General features: G+C 35.5%; 1 protein-coding gene across 1 annotated transcript in view; it reads left to right on the top strand.

Moving 5' to 3' along the window:
- Positions 1 to 21,350, top strand: part of LOC145666474 (centrosomal protein of 120 kDa-like) — a 117,155-nt gene that overhangs the window by 63,251 nt on the left and 32,554 nt on the right. The window contains exon 8 of the mRNA XM_081733728.1: positions 14,692 to 14,932. Coding sequence (XP_081589854.1) covers positions 14,692 to 14,932 — 241 coding nt within the window. The remainder of the gene's footprint in view (positions 1 to 14,691; positions 14,933 to 21,350) is intronic.

Raw genomic sequence — 21,350 nt, 5'->3', positions numbered from 1 at the left:
TTTAAGTAATCATGTTGAATGACCTCATGTACTCCTTCACTGGTCTCAGACAAATTGTAAGGAAATTGAACCTCCCTGCCAAAAGTCAATTGAAACGGGGAAAAGCCAGTCGCCGAACAAGTTTTCGAGTTCAAAGCAAATTCTAATAACTTTATATCTTTCGACCAGTCACTGTGTTTTTCGCTATATATAGAAATACTTGTTTTGATTTGCTTAACCCAAAGTTCGCTTTTATTAGCACAAGCTCTATAAGCTGAAATATACACAGCTTTTGCTCTAAGCAACTCTAATGTTTCCTTCCACAGTCTACTTGTAAATACAGCATGATTATCAGAAATGACAAACTGATAGAAGGAATTGTCACAAAAAAATTTTATTAGACAATCAGCTACTGTCTTTGATGTTACTTTTCTAAGAGGGAAAAATTTTACTAATCGAGTGAATGCATCAAGGATTACTATACAAAAAACGTGTCCCCCTGTACTTGATCTAATTAATGGCCCTAGGACATCAATATACGCACACTGACCTGCCTTCTCCACGAGTGTGCTAGACAAATCCGTATTTTGCCTTTCCAGCATCTTTAAAGATACTACAAGTGACGCACGCTTGTGAGAATTGTTTAATGTCTTTGAACATCGTCTTCCAATAATATTTCTTTCTTATTCTCAAAAGAGTATCCTTAAAATTTGGGTGCCCAGAATATTTCTTATTATGGGTTACATCACATACCACAGCTCTCAACTTAGTAGGAAGCCAAATGACATCTCGATTTAGACCTCTGATTTTAACAGTTTTCATCAAAATTCTGTTTTTTGCAAGGAATGCTTTTCTCGCTAGGAGTTTAAGTTTCTTTCTCTTTGCTTTGCTGAAACTTGAAACATCATTCTCCAAAAAGCAAATTAATTGTGATAAGACTTCATCCCCTTCTTGAAGTTCTCTAATTGCTTTGCTGTCCACTAAAATTTCTTCTGTGTAATTTTCTTGGTCTTCTTCACTCCCACATTTTTGGTCCGTGCTGCCCTCTACAGCCAAACAGAATGGTAATTCTGATAGCATACTAATCTTGTCCTCCGGCTTAATCTCGATATTTCCACTAAATCTGTGTTCTTGCATTTTCCCTTTCTGTTTGATTTTCTGTTTGAAGTTTTTCATTCTTCTACTAAATTCAAAATCAATAAATAAATTCTCTTCTTTTCTAAAATCATCGTAGTTTACGAGGGAACCATCCTTATCTTCTATTTTGAAGTATCCTGTATCATTTTCGGATTCCAGTGGATATTGTTCATTAGCAACTTCTGAACCTTCAAATTCCATAGGCTCTGTGTGTCCACTTTCAATTCTCGAGAGATAGTCTACGTACAATTTAGCTCCTTTTTTGTACTTCAAAATAACTGGAAATCTAGAAATTCTAGCCATCCATCTTGTTAAAGTAGCAGATAGCTTATAAGACTTAAGCATTGTAAGTAATGCCTCATGATCAGTATAAATGATTATTCTCGGTGAATGTATCAGATACAATTCAAATCTCTCAACTGCTAGCAGAATCCCTAGTAACTCTCTCCTTGTTGTACTATAAACTTGCTGTGACGGTGTTAATTTCTTTGACCCATACGCCACTACGCAAAGCTTTCCTTCCTCATTCTTCTGTGCGAGGACATAGCCAGAACTAACAGCTGAAGAGTCTACAAATAAATAAAATTCCTCCCCTATCCTAGGAATTAACAATTTCTTATCATTAATCAGAGCTGATTTTAGTTCCTGTAGTGCATTTTCGTGTTTCTCTTCCCACTTAAAACGATTATTTTGCTTTAGTAAATCACTCAAGCATGCCGTTATTTTAGCCATGTTTCTTATATTCTGACGAAAATAAGAAAAATATCCTAGCAATGATTGTAATTGCTTTCTCGTTTTCGGCCTCTGTATCTGCTGAGCCATCTTTTTCTTCTCTTCAGTACAAGACAAGTATCCCTGCTTTACTTGGAATCCTAAAAATTCCATTTGTTCTGCAAAAAATAATGCCTTCGATGGACTGACAGTTAAATTTGCTTTCTTGAATCTTTCCAGTACATCCTGCAAAATTTGTAACATTTCTTCTTTGGTTTCAGTAGAAATTACCAAATCGTCGTAAAAAGCAATTACTTTCGTGTAATATAGTTCACCTAGAACTATCTGCATTAGTTTATTTAGAGTGTTAGGCATTCCTGAGAGGCCATAAACTCCTCGGATATAACGGAACACTCCTTTGTGAGTTATGAATGATGTATACTGACGGCTCTCTGGGGATATCATAATATTTGCATATGCATAAGTTAAATCTAACTTAAGAAAATATTTTCGATTTCCTAAATAGCTTAATGCTTCAAAAAGTCCCGGAATATTCGTCGGTTCCTTCTGCGTGGCTAAATTTAACCTACGGGCATCAAGAACTAATTTAAACTTGCCACATTTCTTTCGATGTAATATAGGACAGCTAATATAATTAGAAGATATTGTTTTTTCTATAATTCCTTGTTCTTCCATCTCGTCCAACAATTTGGACATAATTCTCCTTTTTTCCTCAGATAAAGGCCGTAACTTTGAATAAAATGGTCTTGTATCTTTTAATGTAATGGAGTGTTGAATAACATCCGTCAACCCTGGTTTTTCAGAAAATACATCTTTATATTTATAAACAATTTCCCTGAACTGCTTCATTAAAGTAGGTTCTAAATTAACTTTATTGATCATTGTCTCAATATCATCTGTTTTATTTTCTTCAATGAGGTGTACTTCACTCTCTGTTTCTTTCTTTACTGTTTCCGGGGAATCAAATAAACAAGTGTTTCTCCATTGTCTATGCTCCAACCATTTGATTTTAAATGTATTGACAAGCCCGCTTTTGCAATAAAAGATCTACCAACAAGGACAGATTTTATCAGGTTGGGGACTATGTGAAATGTTTGTCGAACAGTATTACCATAAAAGTGTACATTTACTGTCATGGAACCGTTAGTCTTCGTAGAACCAGAAGCTAACAGGATTTCAAAAGAATTCTTTTTTATCTTTCCCCCTCTCTTCTTCCACTTTTCAGCTATCTCAGGGCTAATACAAGAAATACTGCTCCCAACGTCTAGGTACATAACTTCTTCGAACCCAAGAATACGACATCTAACCAGAGGTTCCCTCAATTGTTTACGAACTACCGTCTTCTTGGAAGACGGTTCGTGTCCCCGTTTTTTGCAATAGTTGCCACTTTGTTTTTGGTGCTCTTCCGACCTGATCCTCGGACCTTTTTTGTAAAGCCTTGTGTGAATGACCTCTCCCTTTCTTCTTCCCGGGTGAGGTTACTGGGGAAAACAGACCCCCTGGCGTTGCTTGCCTTCATTCTTCTATTTATAGTTGTTGACCTACAAGTGTTTGTATTGTCGAGGTCGTCAGCTTCATTGGGTTGGGCAAACGGAGTGATCTTATGCTCATTTTGAAACCTCCAACCACCCTCTCTCAAATGTAATGAAATCCCCATTTTCTTTATCAGATCTGCCCCACATATGATCGGAATATTTATGTCCTGAAGAACGTAGAAGCTATGTCTAAATCTACCCTTTTTCACGCAGAAAGAAGGTGTTATTATGCCTATACTCTTCGTGTGGCCGCTCGCTAGAGAAATTTCTAGCTCTTTTTTCTCAAAAGTAGCCCCTCTCCTCCTCCATTGGTTAGCAACAGACTTGCTAACTAATGAGATAAAACTACCACTGTCCAGATATAAAAATTTCTTAGCCCGATAGAAATATCCATACAAATAGGGTTGGATTTCTTTCTTAACAGGATTCCTCCCGTCCAACACAGAAGCTGAAACTGTGTTTTTCGATCTTTCCTGCTTTTTCTTTTCAGAACATTCAAAACTTTTGTGATTAAATTTACGGCAAAAGTAACATTGAATTCTCCTTTTCTCTTCCCGTACGCTATTATTTTGAACGTGCTCTTTTTTGTTTCTATTAAATTTTGCCGGATCCAACGCTGAGACAGCAACTTGGGACGTATTCAAAGAGTCTGTTTCCTCTCTCTCTGTAATTGCCGCCACTGAATGAGAAGCCGTGATATTCACTGTTTTAGCCTGCTGCAAATAATTGTACTCTCCTAATAAATAAGACTGAATCTGTAAAGATTCCATCTCTAATTTCTTCAAAGACTCAAATTCCTTTCCATGAAGAAATTGTCTGAATTTGGGATGCGATTTGGATATTATCTTAGTTATTTGCTCTTTCTCTGTCGGCGGATTTCTTAGGCGTGAGAACAGTGTTGCCATATCTCTGATGAATTTTGCCAAAGATTCATCGGGATTTTGTATTTTCTTAACAATCTGTGTCTCTATTTCCTGATTGTACTCAAAAGAAAAATGTTCCTGCAGAAAACTGTGTTTAAAACTCGCGTAGTTATCGAAAGGTCTACGGAATTTGTACCAGCGTCCCGTTTCCTCTAACAATATTTTCGGAAGAACCTGATCCAGAACGTCCTTTTCACTTATTTTCTTCTGTTTTACAAACTCATCTACCGCATCCAAAAACTCAAACGGGCATTCATTTTTTGTACCAGAAAATGTCGGAGTAGATAACTTAATATCTATAAGATTTTCTACTTTCCCGCAATTACACTGTTCTTCACTTCTACTTTCATGATTTCTAGTTTTTAATTTTCTTATTTCTTCTAATAGACTGTCAAGGCTAGTTTCAGCTTCCGGTGCTAAACCCAAAGCACTCTTGAGTTCGTCTAAACTTATTGAATTTTCCATCTTTCCTCTTTTAAACCTACCAGATCTCAGTAGCATAAAGGTTACGATAAGAGCTTTTCAAATATCTATACAATTCTATGTCTGCTGTTCAATTCCGGCTACGAGCCCCCATTTATGTTAGTGGTTTTACCCTGTTCTTCTCCATAACCTCAAATGCATAGCATGTAACAGGCCACTACATAATTAAGTATAATGCTTCTCTCATAAAGCATTTACTCTTATCTTACCTTTAATAATAAAATAAATTGTCTTAATCCTCCTCTTCTCCTACAACCGAAGGTTTTAGCTGAAATCTAATTTTTTATCTATCAAACTAAGGTGGTAGGTTTTTGCTCTGAGACATATATATTTAATATATAACACTTGTAGAATTGATATTAATTTATTTTTAGAATAAAAGTGCAAATATACATATGTACAAATAATCAAAATTCTGTCATCGAAGTTCTTTCAGCCTTCTAATTATTAACCTTTGTATCTTTTTGATTAGAAAATATCTTAATCGATGCCCACAGATTCCCAAATTTACTCTACTCGGAAACCCGCTGTCCGTCACTTCGAACAAGCTTCGACCGATTGCCTACTTCTATCAAGAAAGTCTGACTACAACTTTCCGTCAGTAAAAAAAAAAAAAAAAAAAAAAAATAGATTAACCTTTCATCTATGACACCCACTTGTGAACATAGAAGGTTAACTTCCTTAAAGAGAACACCATCACTTTGGTCTCCTCTGGCCTAAATAAAAAAATATCTAATACTTCAATATATTAGCCATTTGAATCTCAGAACTCAGTTAAATCAACGCTTCTGTATAGACCATCACTCAGGCCTTCTCTACATGAATTTATTTCAACATATTCTACGGCCATCACTTAGGCCCAGAGAAAATTACTTCTCTCTGCAACTATCATCACTTAGATAGTTCCCTACATTAATTTATTTCAACATATTTCTACGGCCATCACTTAGGCCCAGAGAAAATTACTTCTCTCTGCAACTATCATCACTTAGATAGTTCCCTACCAGAAGACAGAATTTCAAAAGGACATCACTTAGCCCTCCTGACCATCTTCTAAAAAATTACGACTGAGGGTCTTCTTTTATATGGTCGGTGGACGCGTTACTTTCTCTTTTTTTATTAGGTTTATATTTTCGCTAACGAAAAAGAACAGCTTGGGTAGGCAAACCCTCCGAGATTCTAGTAATTCCATTCTAAAATTTTCAGCCACCAAATATTTAAAAGCTAAAGAAAAAAAAAGTACGTTAGAAAGAAAAAAAAATAAGCACAAACTATGAACACAATTCTATACACAAGTTATCCTCTACAATTTATATATGTATATATATATATATATATATGTGTGTGTGTCTGGCCAGACCTAATAGATTATAAATATATAGTCTTACTAATTAAACATATAAATATGCATAAAATATATTTAATCTTTTTTACCTTATTACAGCAACCAGTAAGGGCGAAGATACGTCCTTACAGTCTTCAAGAGTCCTTTCTAGTTGATTATCAAGCAATACAATTCTTACTAAAGAAAATAGAACAAGACTCTTTTTCAAGTAACAGATACATTATGCCCTCTTTAAATTGTAAATATTGGTCATTCCACGTCAATTTGACCCAACTTTTTTTTAATTAATGGCACCCCCAGTCTCAAATATTCTTCAGATTTAGTGAACATGTTTATTTACTCCAACTGTAAACACCACATAAATATTTTATGTATACGTTGCGCTCTTTCTGTGTAGCAGCCATTACAAAATACAGCAGTGGTAATGTTAGTCATAGTTTTCAGCATCTTCTTGAGCAAAAATCATTATAGAATTTGAACTACTGCACTTAGAAACACGCTTCTTGTGTCAAAATAAGGATTGATTATCATATTTAAGAATTCCTATTACTCTGATATATATTTTATAGTTCGTTTTTATAATCATAGATAAATACGCTAAATTTTAGTCACAAATATCTTCCTGATTTTAAGGATTTGCCTTATCTTGGAAATTGTTCATATTTGTACATTACATACCCAATTTTACAAGAAATAAGCACAAGAAATATTATTTTGGAGAAATGACAGGTGGTTTAAAAAAAAAAAAAAACTTCCATTCCACGTTTATTAGTATTCTCCTGGAATACACATGTAAGCTTTAAACTTCCAGTACATTTATAAATTTAGTTCCATGTCGTAAACTACCAAATGACCTACGTGTTACTGCGGGCAGCAGGTTTCATTCCTCTATCCGCATTTTTTATATATAATTCGTCTGAACTTGAAGTCTCGCATGAAATTCTAACACCGTATATGAGCATCTTAGTGAAGTATCACCTCGTCGTTTTCTTCTGTTTTGTGTCATCAAGCATTAAAATATGTTAAAACACGTGTTTAATTATTTTAAATGAAAAGTCCAAATACCATATTTCAGGTGTCTAACCTTAAGGGATTTCGAGATGCGGACATTTTGTTATAATAATTGCAACCTCACCGCTTTTTCTTCCCATTCTTTTTTTCCCTTCTGTGACAAACATAAAAAACGCTGAAATATTTGTTTAATTATTAGACTTCCAAATTATGCTATGCATAAGTGTCGAATGTCTTATAGAACGACTTTGTTCGTCTGTCTGTCGACAAGTATCAGAGCAGAAACGGTGAGAGATATCGAGGAACTTTTTTTTTCAATCGATTCAGCGTCCCAAAATAGTTCCGCCTTCTCCGTTAACCCTCTACTTAAACCGGAAGTGGTTCAGATTAGCCATTTCCAGTTTTAGCGTTTATTGCCATAGAACGAAAACGGTAACAGGTAGCAAAAAGCACTTTTCTGCAATTGATTCAGGGTCTCAAGAGAGTATACCATGACAACCCACAACACTCTACTAAAATCAGAAATGGTTGAAATATACTACTGCTTCCATTTACAATATTGATTTACGCAGGCCAAGAATGATAAAAGATATCGAGATGCGATTTCTTGCAATAGATTCAGCGTCCCGAGAATAGGTTCTGTCTCCTCCGTTCACCCCTATTCAAACCTGAAGTAATTCAAATTAGCCATTTTCAGTTTCAACGTTTATCGAAAACGTAACGGATATTGAAAAACTGTTTTTTGAACACGATTCAACGTCTCAAGCCAACATACCATGATTATCCGCAACATTTTATCAAAACCGGAATTGGTCCAAATTTACTATTACTTCTGTCTTCTTTACTGATTTTCGGGGGGCGCGGTGGCTCAGTGGTAGAGCGTTCACCTCTGGTGCTTGGGGTCCCGGGTTCGATCCCAGCCCCCGCCAAGTGAACTTTGTGGTGGACAAACACCGTGCTCGTGGGTTTTCTCGGGGTACTCCCGTTTCCTCCCACTTTCTTCATTCCACCATTTCACTCATCTCTCATTATCACCGTCTCCTTTAGCCTAACCGGCATAACCGTGGGACGTAAAACTCAAAGATTTTTTTCTTTACTGATTTTCGTAGAGCAAGAATGGTAAGAGAGAGTGAGATGTGGTTTTAAGCAACGGATTCAGCTTCCCAAGAATAGGATCCATCTCCTCCGTTAACTCTCTATTCAAACCGGAAGTGGTTCAAATTAGTCATTTCCGGTGTCAACATTTATCGCCATATACCAGAAATGGTATTAGACAGCGACAAACTATTTTCTGCAGTGGATTCAGAGTATTAGAAGAACGTACCGTTACCACCTATAGTAGTATTGAAATTTAATACTACTATAGGTTTTAGTACTGATTTCCGTAGAGCAAAAACGGTAAGAGATATCGAATTGCTTTTTTTTCAATCGATTCAGTTTCCCAAGAATAGGTTCAATCTCTTCTCCTAACTCTCTATTCAAACCGGAAGTGGCTCAGACTAACGATTTCCAATTTCAACCTTTGATCAAAAGCAGTAAGAATTAGCAAATAAATGGGTTTTCGATATTGATTCAGCGTTCGAGGAACAGGTTCTACCCCTTGATCTTATTAATCTACTAGCATCAATTACCCGCTTCGCTGGGTTAAATTTAAAAAGAAAAGTAATATGTTCCGTTAGTCAGTCACTTTTTACTATGACTGAAGACCTCTCTGATATCGGTCATTTTCGATCATTTTTATATTTCTTCCACATGCTGGTGCTTGAGTTTGTATTTAAACTGCGTCGGAAGTGTTATCTTTATCACAGCGACCCCGAAAATTACGTCCCCATGTTGCGAGGCACACCATTGGAAGTGTCACGGTTCATCTCAGCGACCGAAAAAACTATGGATTCAACACTGATATTGATCATTTTCGATCATTATATATATATATATATATATATATATATATATATATATATATATATATATATATATATATATATATATATATATATATATATATATATATCCTCATTTCCCTCAAGTTGCTGAATTTGGATTTAAACTGCATCGAAAGTGTCACTGTTTATCACAGCCACTCCGAAAACTATGGATTCGACATTAATGTCGGTCATTTTCGATTATTTGATAATAGATATATCTCCCTTCTCCCCCATGTCGCGGGGCACAGAATCGGAAGTGTCATTGTTCATCTCAACGACTCTGAAAACTGGATTCGACACTAATATTGGTCATTTTCGATGATTTTATATGAAGTATCTCTCTCTCCACCCCCGTGTTGCGGGGCACAGCATCGGAAGTGTCACTGTTCATCTCAACGACCCGGAAAACTATGGATTCAATATTGATATTGGTCATTTTCGATCATTTTTGTATATCTCTTCCCCCCCCCTTCTTTCAAGTTGTGGAGCTGATTTTTTATTTAAACGGCATCAGATGTGTCACTGTTCATCTCAGCAACCCCGAAGACTATAGATTTGATACTAATATTGGTCATTTTTGATCATTTTTATGTATCTCCCCCTCCCCTCCCTCAAATTGCGTGGCTGAACTTGGATTTAAACGGCATCGAAAGCGTCACTGTTCTTCTCAGCGACCCCGAAAACTATAGATTCGGCACTAATATCAGTGATTTTCGATCATTTTTAAATATCTCCCTCCTCTCCCCCTCCTAAATTGCACCGTCAAAGTGATATTAAAAAAATGCCAGGTCCGAACCTCATCTATGTTGAAAATTTCATCGAGATCGGTCAGATTGTTTAAGAGTGATGAAGTCACAAAGACAGTCACTTTCATTTTCATTTTTTAATATATATTTCCTCCGTCCTCCTCCCCTACGTTGCACTATCAAAGCGAAACGATGTAAATCATTCCAAGCCCGAACTTACCTATGTTGAAAGTTTGATTGAGGCCGGTTGGGTGGTTCAAGAGTTACTAAGTTTTATTCAATTTTTATATTCTCCTCCTCCCCTCCCGTACGTTCTTACGTCAAAGTGAAATATTAAAAAAACATTCCAGTAACAACTTCATCTATGTTAAAAATTTGATCGAGATCGGTCGAGTAGTTCAAGAGTTATTAAGTTTTATTTATTTTTTTTATAACTCCCTCCCCCTCCCCTAAGTTACGTCATCAAAGTGAATAGATAAAAACACTCCCAAGTCCGAGCTTCGTCTATGTTGGAAATTTGATCAAGATCGGTCTGGTGGTTCAAGAGATTAGGAGTCACAAACATAGTCACTTTCCATTTTATAATATAGATTTCAACCAGTAGTATAGATGTATTACTTCAATCATCAAGTTTAAATATTGAATTCGTATGTTTGAAAGTCTACCGTAGTTTTATATTGTGAAACTAAATTCTTTTGTGTTAAATGAAAAGTTCAAATACCAACTTTCATGTGTTTAACGATACGAGATTTCGAGATATGGGCATCTTACTGTAATAATTGCAACCCACTTCCACGAAAAACCTGGTCTCAGTGGTACCTTAAGTCACAAATCTTATGCATCGTTCAAATTTCAAGTTTCTGGCTAAGCGTTCGGCCTAAGCGTTGCTCAGCCAGTCAGTCAGAACTTCTTTTGTATATAGAAATATACACAGACTATATATTGTATGTCAAGCAAAATAAATAATATATTAAGTTCCAGTATATATTACTTAAAAATTAAAGGAATCTGCAAACATTTTCAACTACATGGAGGTTTTTAAATATTCTTGCAGTTTGGAAAGGATAAGATTACTTGATTCTTTAGCAAATTGGTATGTTCTTCCTGTTGCTGCGAGCACACACATTTCACATATATCTTGAAAGGGCATCCCACAGGAACCACTGTGATGCCAATAATATGATAGTGCTGGACCATGTAGATGGCTATGTTTTACAGTTTCATCTGCATTTACTGCTTCACCAAATCCAAGCTTAAACGCAAACACAGGCCAAATAAGAATTTGCACATAAACTGTCATCACTGTGTCCATGTTCCAAATCAAATTCTGAAGTGATGGTGTAATGCTTATCAGTATTTTATATTTTTGCACTAATTTTATTAACTGATAGAAACACAAAGTGAATGCGTGCAATTGTTATTACTTGATGAAGTCTCTCACTCAATTCAACGCCTAATGATAACACAAAGTGATACCTGGAATTGTTATTGCTTGATTAAATCTCTCACTCAATTCCGCAATTAATGCCATCATGTCTTGCTTTGATATAAAAAACTTCAATTTATTATAATGTTTCCTTACAGAATCTGTGCAAATCAAAAATATAAATTATTTGTTCCTTAAGGAGGCTTTGCAATCTAACTTTAATTTTCTACTAGTACCATCAACAAGCTGACTGACCATAAGTAGGTGCATAAAATGACTATTTGTAATTTAAATAGTGAAAATCTTGCTTATAGTAGCACAAATTAGGAAGTTCTGAAAATTCTTATACTGTGTTGTACAGACTTCTGAACCCAGAAGTAACTTCCCTTCTTACTTTCAATACGATAGGGTCTTTCCTCACTATGACGTTAGTATGTGTCAGTGGTTCGATGCATAATTCCCAGGGAAGTAGATAGGTCACCGTGGAATTACCGCCCAGATAACCCAACCTCACACCCCTTGTTTTCTATTTGTGGGATCTAAAGCAGATGGTGTATGTTAAGAAACATCGCAATATAAAGCATGTACAGGAACGCGTTCAGCATGTGTGAGACTACCTCGTTCCACCGGATATTCTACGTGTGAAGTCGGATATGGCAGTTGCGAATGTGGCTTAGATTTAACAGGATTCCTACTGGCCAGGGAAGTCGGGGAAACTGGTGCAGGTCAAGGAGGGTCAGGGACAATGTCTGGAAATCAGGGAAATTTTACAAAATATATATATATATTTTTCTAACATTAATTGTACACCAGTTTCAGCTTAGCCAACTATTATCAGCTAAATGAATGTATAATAAGTATCGTATCTTCAGAGTAATTTATTGTCAGACGTTTGTAGGAAGATATTAAGGATCACAGTATAGAACGTTGCTCAGATTTTTATGGGAAGTAAGAGGAATGTACGTATGAGCAATTGATTACTATTTGTCTCTATAGAATAAATGTTCTCATATATAAATAGTCACCGTTATTTATTTCGTATTTATATGTCAACGTCATCCGACACCTGTCATGAAAGTCAGAGAATTTTTTTTTCCAAAGGTCAGAGAAAGCAAGGGAAATAGATTCTTTCAGATTAGTAGGAACCCTGTGAAATAACCACCAAATAGAACATGTGCTGTGGCGTGCCGTTGGTAGATGGTCTTGAAATTTAAGTGCTCATAAAGTGCAAACCATAAAGATATAAAAGAAACAAATACACTTTCGGATTCCTGAGCTCACACCAGTATTGGTTAGTATGCAATTCGCCCCAATTCTTATTTGAAATTTCGAACTTGCATTCAAGGCTGCGTATGAGGGCCATCGCCCCCATGTACACTCATGTCCAAAATGATTGTCGCATATCTATAACTGTCTTCCTGTAAGAATATAATTTGATAATGATTTTGCAGGGTACTTTTAATACTGATACTATGTGTATAATCGGGAAATGTATATTTGTGGTAAATTTCATAGAAAAAGAACTATAAATACGTAAATTAGAATGAGTAAAACAAAATGTTGCTAAATGGACAAGAAAGTTTTATTTTCGTTTTATTGTTCTTATTTACTGCTCTTTTGACATGAAATTTGCCACATACATGTCTTTGCCGATTATACACGTACTAACATTGTAAGAAATACCGGGCAAATTTGTTGTCAAATTATATTCCTATAACAACATATTTATAGACATGCGACAATAATTTTGGACATGAGTGTACCATATAAGTTGCAGCTTTCACTCTATTAATATCTCCCAGTAAAAGAGTTCATATTTACCTCTCTCAGGTTTCAAAATAAAGTGGTGTCCAAAGACTGGCTCACTCTGTATTATAATATATATATATTCGTAGGAACCTCTCATTTTTCCAAGATATTTTTTTTTTTTTTTTGTCTATGAAATAATACTTTCAAACGTACCTGCAAAAAAAAAAAAAAAAAAAATGAGAGCAATTTATTTTTTCGTGCATTGTGTGTGCACATATTAAAAAAAAATCAGTAACTAAATTACCTAATTCCACAAGTAACAGTAGTACCAAAGTGTACTGAACATAAAAGAAAAAAGAAAGAAGAACACGGTTCTAGCTGTAATCAATTTTCTACATTTTTGTTATATTATGCACTTAGCAATACTCATAACTATAATAGGTAGCTGACAAACTTGAACGGGCTGTATCTTCGAAACATTGCAACCAAAAGTCTAAAACTTTGCCATATTCCCTTGCTAGTAAACAGAAAATTTCCGCCAAAATATGAAGATTATAATTGGTGGGTGTCATGATCAGTTGAATTAACATGGAATGACTCAACTGTAAATACTCAACGATATTTTTAACCTCCTAATAGGAAATTATGTGTTCTTTCGAAACTGATATACAATTGTAATATTTTCTGAAATCACTTTTACATTATTAAAAGTGCAATTAACATTTGTGATTATGATATTGTTCAGTTGTTTATGTTGTACTAGAGAAGAAACACCTCGTCCAGCTCCCTTCGGGGCGTCAAGGTGCCAAGAACCGACGAAACGTTGTCTCGTTGGACCGCAATAGATATTCGTTGGATTAAGAAAGATGCTGAACGAACATCTCCAGGAACGATAGAAATGCGTCTGCCTATCTCTCTGATAAAATCGAGGCATCTAGTACCCTATACCCCACTGGTCTCGATGGCTATTGGAGCAAAAATAAATTTCTCGAGGAGGTTGTTGTATTTCCTTTCCTTTTCTGCTTCTCTACGTCTAGCAACTTCTCCAGCATTCATAAGTCAATGGGAGACTTGAATGGGCAAATGTGTTCGAACATATAAAGTCCCATACTAGTAATTGGCTTCTCTTTCAAGGTACTAATGTCATACCGTCGGGTCGTTTACCATCGGATCGACAACAACGCGGCGACGATTCACTTATGGAAGGAATTCAAAAGATATTTGCATTAAATGTTCTACGTCTTGATAGAAAAAAAGGTATAACCACTTTGGTACATTACTGTATCTATATCTATATCTATCTATCTATCTATCTATCTATCTATATATATATATATATATATATATATATATATATAATCAAAACCGACTAACACCACTTTGAACAATTTTTCATAGATTAGGAATTCATTTATGTCGTTTTACATCGTTTCAAATTTTCAGTAAGGAGAATTTTCAGTACTTTGCTTCAAAAAAATGCTGTCATTGTATGCTTTTATGTGGTAATCTGTTTGAACACAAAATAAAGTACATAAGAATTGATAAAAGGAATACCAAATTGGAGGGATAAAGTAAGCTGAGTGAAGCAGTAGAACTATTTTATATGAGATTTTAGTGGACATTTAATATATATATATTGTCTGAATCTGTAGGAACGATGATTTGTCTTCAAAAAATTATATTTTGTTACATTATAGATTCTACCACCCGAAATTGCAAACTGCAGTGAGTGAGCATTCTCCAGTAATATTAGAGCAAATGAAAACTGCTCAGATGAGTAATATTCGGGGAAAATTAAGTTTTGTGGCTACGGAACAAGAGATGAATCGCACTTTGTTGTCATGGCCACCAGAAATACACGTGAAAGATATCACGCAAGATGCTACCACCATTGCTCATGGCTCATTGGATATGAGTATTCTGCTGTCGCAAAAGAAGGTGAGTAAAAGTAGTGTTGTTTGCTGCTATCTGTAATATAGCTGAACGACATGTGTATACGGGATTGATTTTTTTTTTTTTTTTTTTTTTTTTTTGAGATAACTATTAGTGCTGCCAAATATTTTTGCCAGTAAACACAGATGCTTACTATCAAGTAGAGTTCTGTTCTCCCTCTAAGCCAACTTCTCTGATTTTTTCTGTTTTTAGGAAATCCTATAACCTTTGTTTTTGTCATGTCTTCTACACTGCACTCATTTTGTGACTTCCAGGTTCAGAAATTTATCTTTAACGCAATGAGGTCATTTTTCAAGCAAACTTCGTTTGAGACAAGTGCTGCTGTGTGTGTTTTTATAAGTGCTTTATTATTTTAATGTTTCGTTCTTTTAATTATTAAGTGTTCCTTATTTATTACATTAGGAATTATTAACAGCATGTTTTAGTAGTTTAAATAAAGACAATTCGTTGTTAGAAATACTTCAAGGCTGTAACTCAAGCTGGTTACCGATAGACACTTCGTCAGATGTCAGGAACGGATCGTTTGACAAGCAGAAATGATACTAGAACTAGCAGCATCTGCGAAACGCTATCAGGGATTTTCAGGACAACATTCGTTATTTGTGAAGCAAATAGAATAGAACACTGCAACGATAGTTGATAGCACTCACTAATCTTTAAATCATGATGTGAAACGAATTGTTGCGAGGTAGATCAGTGTCTTTGTTGTATGGTGTTTGCTTCTGGAGACATGTGCTTTGTGTTTGGATTATGAAAATTGTATATCTGGAAAGTACCACGTTTGAGCATCAAATTTAGAATAAAGTGCCACTGATTACACAGCCGTAGTCCGTAACACACTCGCCTTTAGTGCGAGCAGTTCCGGATTCGATTCCCGGTGGGAATACTCGGTCAAAAAGGTGTAACAACTTTTCAGGCCAGCCATGCTGAGTGTTTTTTCTGGTTGTTTCTTATTCACACCAGGCAGATCCTGGGATGATACCTAACATATTGGTCTCTGGCCTGTACCTTCCTTCCCACTTTCCCGGATAATGTGCTCACCGTGGGATGTCATCCCTTATACGTGACGGCTTTAAGGCCATAAATGCTGGTAAGGATTAGAAATATGTATAAATAAAATAATAAATTATCTTGTAGTTTTCCTGCAGTGCACTTGTTCCAGCGCTAAAGAGGCTTTTTAATATTAGAAGAGTAGTCTTTTGTCTGCATTTTGACCCACTCTTGAACGCTGAATTTCTTTCCTCCTGAAAATTCGTCTGGAGTGAGGTAGTGTACCCATGTCTTATTATACGTTCCAGCAGAGCTTAAAAAATAATATACCTCCTTTTCATATTGCTAGAAAAATTATGTGACTGCGACTTACCTGTCTTTGTATAATTCACCCTTTTAAATATAAAATATTCTGTAAGTGTTGTTTCTACACTCCTGACGCCTATTTAAAGTCTTCTTGAGATTTCTCTTAACAGACTTCTGATCTTCTCGTAAAAGTATTTCAACAGTGGTCTGCTTCTTTTAATTGGTTGAGATTTTCTGTCAGTGGGCGTGTGGTTTATTTGCAATTCTTTTCCAACCCTCACTGAATGACTTGCATCTGTCATATACTAGACTAAGAGAAATCCTGATCTCCGATCTACTAGATAAACGTATTCTACGGCACAAGTTAATGTGTTTTATTTATTTTGTAGGGAGTGATTTTTAATAGTGAAGAAAGAAAAGTTAATTTCTTAAATTGACTTTACAATAGCGATTCCGCAGGAGTCCTCTGAGAAGTAATCCTAAATGGTCCTAATAAATGCTGACAAATATGTGGGTTGTTGAACTGTTTCACAGCGTGTATTAACAAATGGAATGGTTCATAAAATATGTATTTGGTCTAGGAATTAATTCGTGCAGTTGGTACGCACACATTGAAGCTGTAGTACAAACACAAAATACATAAATACCTTAAAAATATTGTCCATCGCTAGCCACCACTTTCGCCCATCTGTCAGGCAATGTACGGATTCCGTGGCGAAAGAAGTCCTCATCCTTGGAAGCGATCCAGTCAGAGACCCATGTTTCGATATCTTCTGAAGAAGTAAACCGCTGTCCAATCAAATCGTTGTTCATGCAATAGAACAAGTAGTAGTCCGAAGGAGCAACGTCTGGTGAATACGGCGGGTGGGGTAAAACTTCCCATCCGACATTTTCTAAATAGGTTTTGACCGGTTTTGCGACATGTGGGCGAGCGTTATCATGTTGAACAATAAGTTTATCATGTCTGTTCTCCCATTCTGGTCGTGTTCTGGCCAGAGCTTGCTTCAAACGCATTAATTGTCGTCGATAACGTTCTCCATTCATAGTTTCACCCGGTTGCAGCAGCTCATAGTACACCACACCTTTCATATCCCACCATATGTACAGCATAACCTTTGCACAGTGAATATCTCGTTTTGGTTGTGATGGACCTGGTTCACCTGGTTTCACCCAGGCCTTTTTTCGTTTAGGGTTCTCGTAATGGATCCACTTCTCATCACCCGTAATAATTCGATGCAGAAACCCCTTTCTGCTCTGTCGTTGAAGCAGCAATTCGCAAATGGTTTTTCGTCTTTCAACGTCTCTGTCTTTCAGTTCATGTGGAACCCAATGTGACATCTTTTGAATCATTCCCATGGCTTTCAAGCGTTTGGAGACTGTTGTTTGATCAACGCCTAATGCTGCTGCAAGTTGTTCCTGCGTTTGACACGAATCCTGCTCGAGCAATGCTGTCAATTCTTCGTCTTGAAATTTTTTTGGCTGTCCAGCTCGCTCTTGGTCTGCCAAGCCGAAATCACCACTTCTAAACCGTGCAAACCACTTCTGACACGTTCGCTCAGCTAGAGCATGGTCACCATACACTTCCACCAAAATACGATGACTTTCAGTCGCACTTTTCTGCATGTTAAAGTAATGCAGCAGGACACCCCGCAAAAACACTTTATCAGGCACAAATTGCGCCATGTTCACTTAACTACAAACTGGTCTTGTTGACGCTTTAATCCACTGCCCTATACTACGAACGATACGCGATGGCAGGGGTTTGCAACACATGTGTGGATACACGGAACTGTGGGACGCTCCGTTCGTTGCGCCATCTCTTGTCCACCCGCACGAATTAATTCCTAGACCAAATATTTACTGAACTGAAGACATAAGATTTATTCTAAAATTTCGCGACACCAGTTGGGAAGCCTGACTTGGATTATATATATGGAAATTCAATAATGACATTCAAGGAATGTTTGACTCACTACGCTAGTTGCTTCTCAAAGAATAAAAGCAATAAACATCTAACCCTGTACCCAGTAGCTCAGTAGTATAGCACCATCCCTATAATTATTTGTTTTGTATGTCGTTTGTGAAGTGTTTGTGTTGTGACATTCATAGCAGTTGACAGATCTCAATTAAGCATATACCTGATGATGGCCAATTGAGTGGATATCCTATAACTTGGTCGCGTAGAGCACAATTTCAGCACAAGTACTTTAGATAATATCTTAGTTGAAGTCCACACAGTTATAAGACGTTCACAGCTAAAGTTAAGTCATTCAGAGGATGTTCGTAGTTTGAAGTCAAGATATATTTCCAGTCTCAGAGCGATATAAAATCCAGTTACATAATGTCATTCCTGAATTATCATAAGGTTTTATGCTATTACTTTTGCTGAAGTTATTATCTAAAGTGCCCACGATTTTGACGTAGAGCCACGCACTTAATAGGCAAAGCCAGAAAACTGGAATTCGATCAAGTGATGGAAACCTGTCAATGCAAGTTTTACGTAATGAGGAAGTTCATTATATAAGTTACTGTCTTCAGCACATAAAGCGAATTCTCAAACGAGATTATATAATAATTAACATTTACAATGAATTTTCTAACATGAAATTATGTGTAGTAATTTTTTTCTTGTTCGTACACCTTCTTGACAAATAATATTCAATTTGAAAACAAAGTACCATATGAATAAAAAGTTTATAACTGGCCGGTTACAACATATATAAAAGATCCAACTCAGACATTGTTATTCCATAGTGCAGTGTAGTTATTTGATAATTCGCAATTGTTGCATCCAGTTACGCAAATGGGAGCAACCAAGTAAATTATTAATTTCAGTGGTTTTGATTATTTTAACGTTTTGACGTTCAAAATTTTTTAGCAGATTTCTATGTTATAAATATTATTCAAATGATAAATAATAAATATTATTATTCTTTCTTTGTTATAAATATTATTCATTTCCTGTAAGTATTAAATAAACACATAACAAATGAATCCATTTTAAAGGGAGCAGGAAATCGTTTGAGGGCGGTCTCCAGTTACTTTCCATTGTGGCTTCACCTCTACGGTTCTTGTTGCACACAGTTGCATATCTACATTTATTGCTGCCAGCGGTGGAATTCACTCTGTCGTTATCCCACTTTAAACATACACACAATTATATTCAAAGAAATGAATTTGTTCTAAAAAGCAGAAATATATATTTTCATTAACTGAGGGCTTAATTATTTAAAGTTTAAAGCCTATTTATTTTCTTTTCACATGAAAATTAACTAGTTAACATTAATTCACATTTTTGCTAATTCACAGTTAGATGTATTATATCCAGGGTTGGCAAAAAACTTCTTTTTAAAAAAAAAAAAATTACTCTATGTATTTATATCTACACATGGACAGGAATAAGTTTGTTTCACCTTGGTGTTATTATGCAACAACCAGGTTACGCTATAAGGGGTCACATAAGCTTAAAGCGGAATCCAAACTGCTTCTCGGCTCACATTCGAGAGAAATTGTCCTTCATTTGAACTCGAAACCGGAACTAATTGGTCATAAACGCGATATGTCTGCCGACTCACTCGCGAAGGACTCCTGATAAAAATACGTTGTACTGATCTTTACATACTTGTTAATATAATTGTCAAAGAGTCATTTCAGAAGGACGAAAAGATAAACAATTCCACAAGTGAACTATTATACAGAATTACATATGGACAATTTCAAAGTACTGCAGAGTACATTAGAACTAATTTAGTCTAAGTTGGTGCACTACGACTTTTATTAGTCCATGCTAAAGAAATACAAGGACTTACTTTGCATAACAGTAAGAAAAGTAAATAAAGATACGAATTATTTAAGTTCACTTTGGCTCTGACCCATTTATACATAAACAGATACCAAAGATACTTCTGATTTCAATAAATGCCTATCGTGGAGTTTGTATGATCCCCTCTCAAAAAAGTACAGCGTTTCGATGTATTTTATCAATAGTAAACATTATTAAAACGAAACAGTATTTAGAATTTTCCTTTGATTGCAATTGTATAACAATAATAACAAACTATAAAAAAATCACCAAAAAAATACATAAACTTATAAAAAAATGATTTTGTAGTATAATCTCTTTGAGTAATGAATAGGGAATTTAGGTCTGAACATAATACGAATAATATACGGAAGTGAAAGGTGATAACCCACAAATGTTTGTTCATCAAGATTTTACGAATACTTACACATTCACGAACATTTTTCGTTTTTTGGTTTAAACTAATTTTTGTTGAAAAAAACCAGCTGGTTTAAACCATGGTTTAAATCACCTTGGTTTAAACCAGCCAACCCTGATTATATCTACAATTTAGATGCTTTAATAGAATTGAATAATTTTTATATACCTTGTAGATAAACGAATGATACATAATATACTTGGAAATAATTCAATATCGTCCAGACATTGGAAAGTTGCATCAGATAGTAACCTTTTTCAAACATTTAAGAGGCTTATACAACACACTAGGATTACTTATCTTTAGAAGTTCAGTCTTGTTTAGAAAAATCTTACTCACCCATCTCTCCTTAAAAGACTTTGTACCCTTATCTACATTTCAAACAAAAAGTGTTATACACAGTTCTGAGAATACCTCCTTTTAAAGAAAAATGTATGACCAAGCTTCTTAGAAGATGATTGTACATGTATTCTTTGCATATATCCGTAAATCATGCGGATTCATAAAATTTTCTCCTCCTCGGTAGAGCTAGATGAAAACAGATTCCTCTCTTCCCGCTTGATACGCCTCTAGTTGCATCATCAAAAGTAATATGTTTAAATTTGTATTATGTACAAAGTTTCAGCTTCGAATAATAACCATAAATTGATTATTTTCTGGCTGACATAGACCCAGATATCAAAACTTAAGTTCGAAACTCTCTAGCTGGAAGCTGTAGATAATTTATTTCGTATCACTATTGTTTCTTTTAGCTTTCCATTTGTCATTGGTATTTTAATAACTAGTATTTAGTTTCCCGATTGCGACAGAAATTCGCATGAACAGATTTATCCCACACTAATTTTCTGCTAATGCTTGTTCTTAGTAGCAATTAGTGAATTTTTTGC

Source organism: Thermobia domestica, chromosome 12, assembly GCF_964235325.1.
Source record: "Thermobia domestica chromosome 12, izTheDome1.hap1.1, whole genome shotgun sequence".
In the NCBI taxonomy this organism is placed as follows: Eukaryota; Metazoa; Arthropoda; class Insecta; order Zygentoma; family Lepismatidae; genus Thermobia; species Thermobia domestica.
The sequence above is the reverse complement of the archived record's forward strand: the minus strand, read 5'-3'. Positions and strand labels throughout refer to the sequence as shown.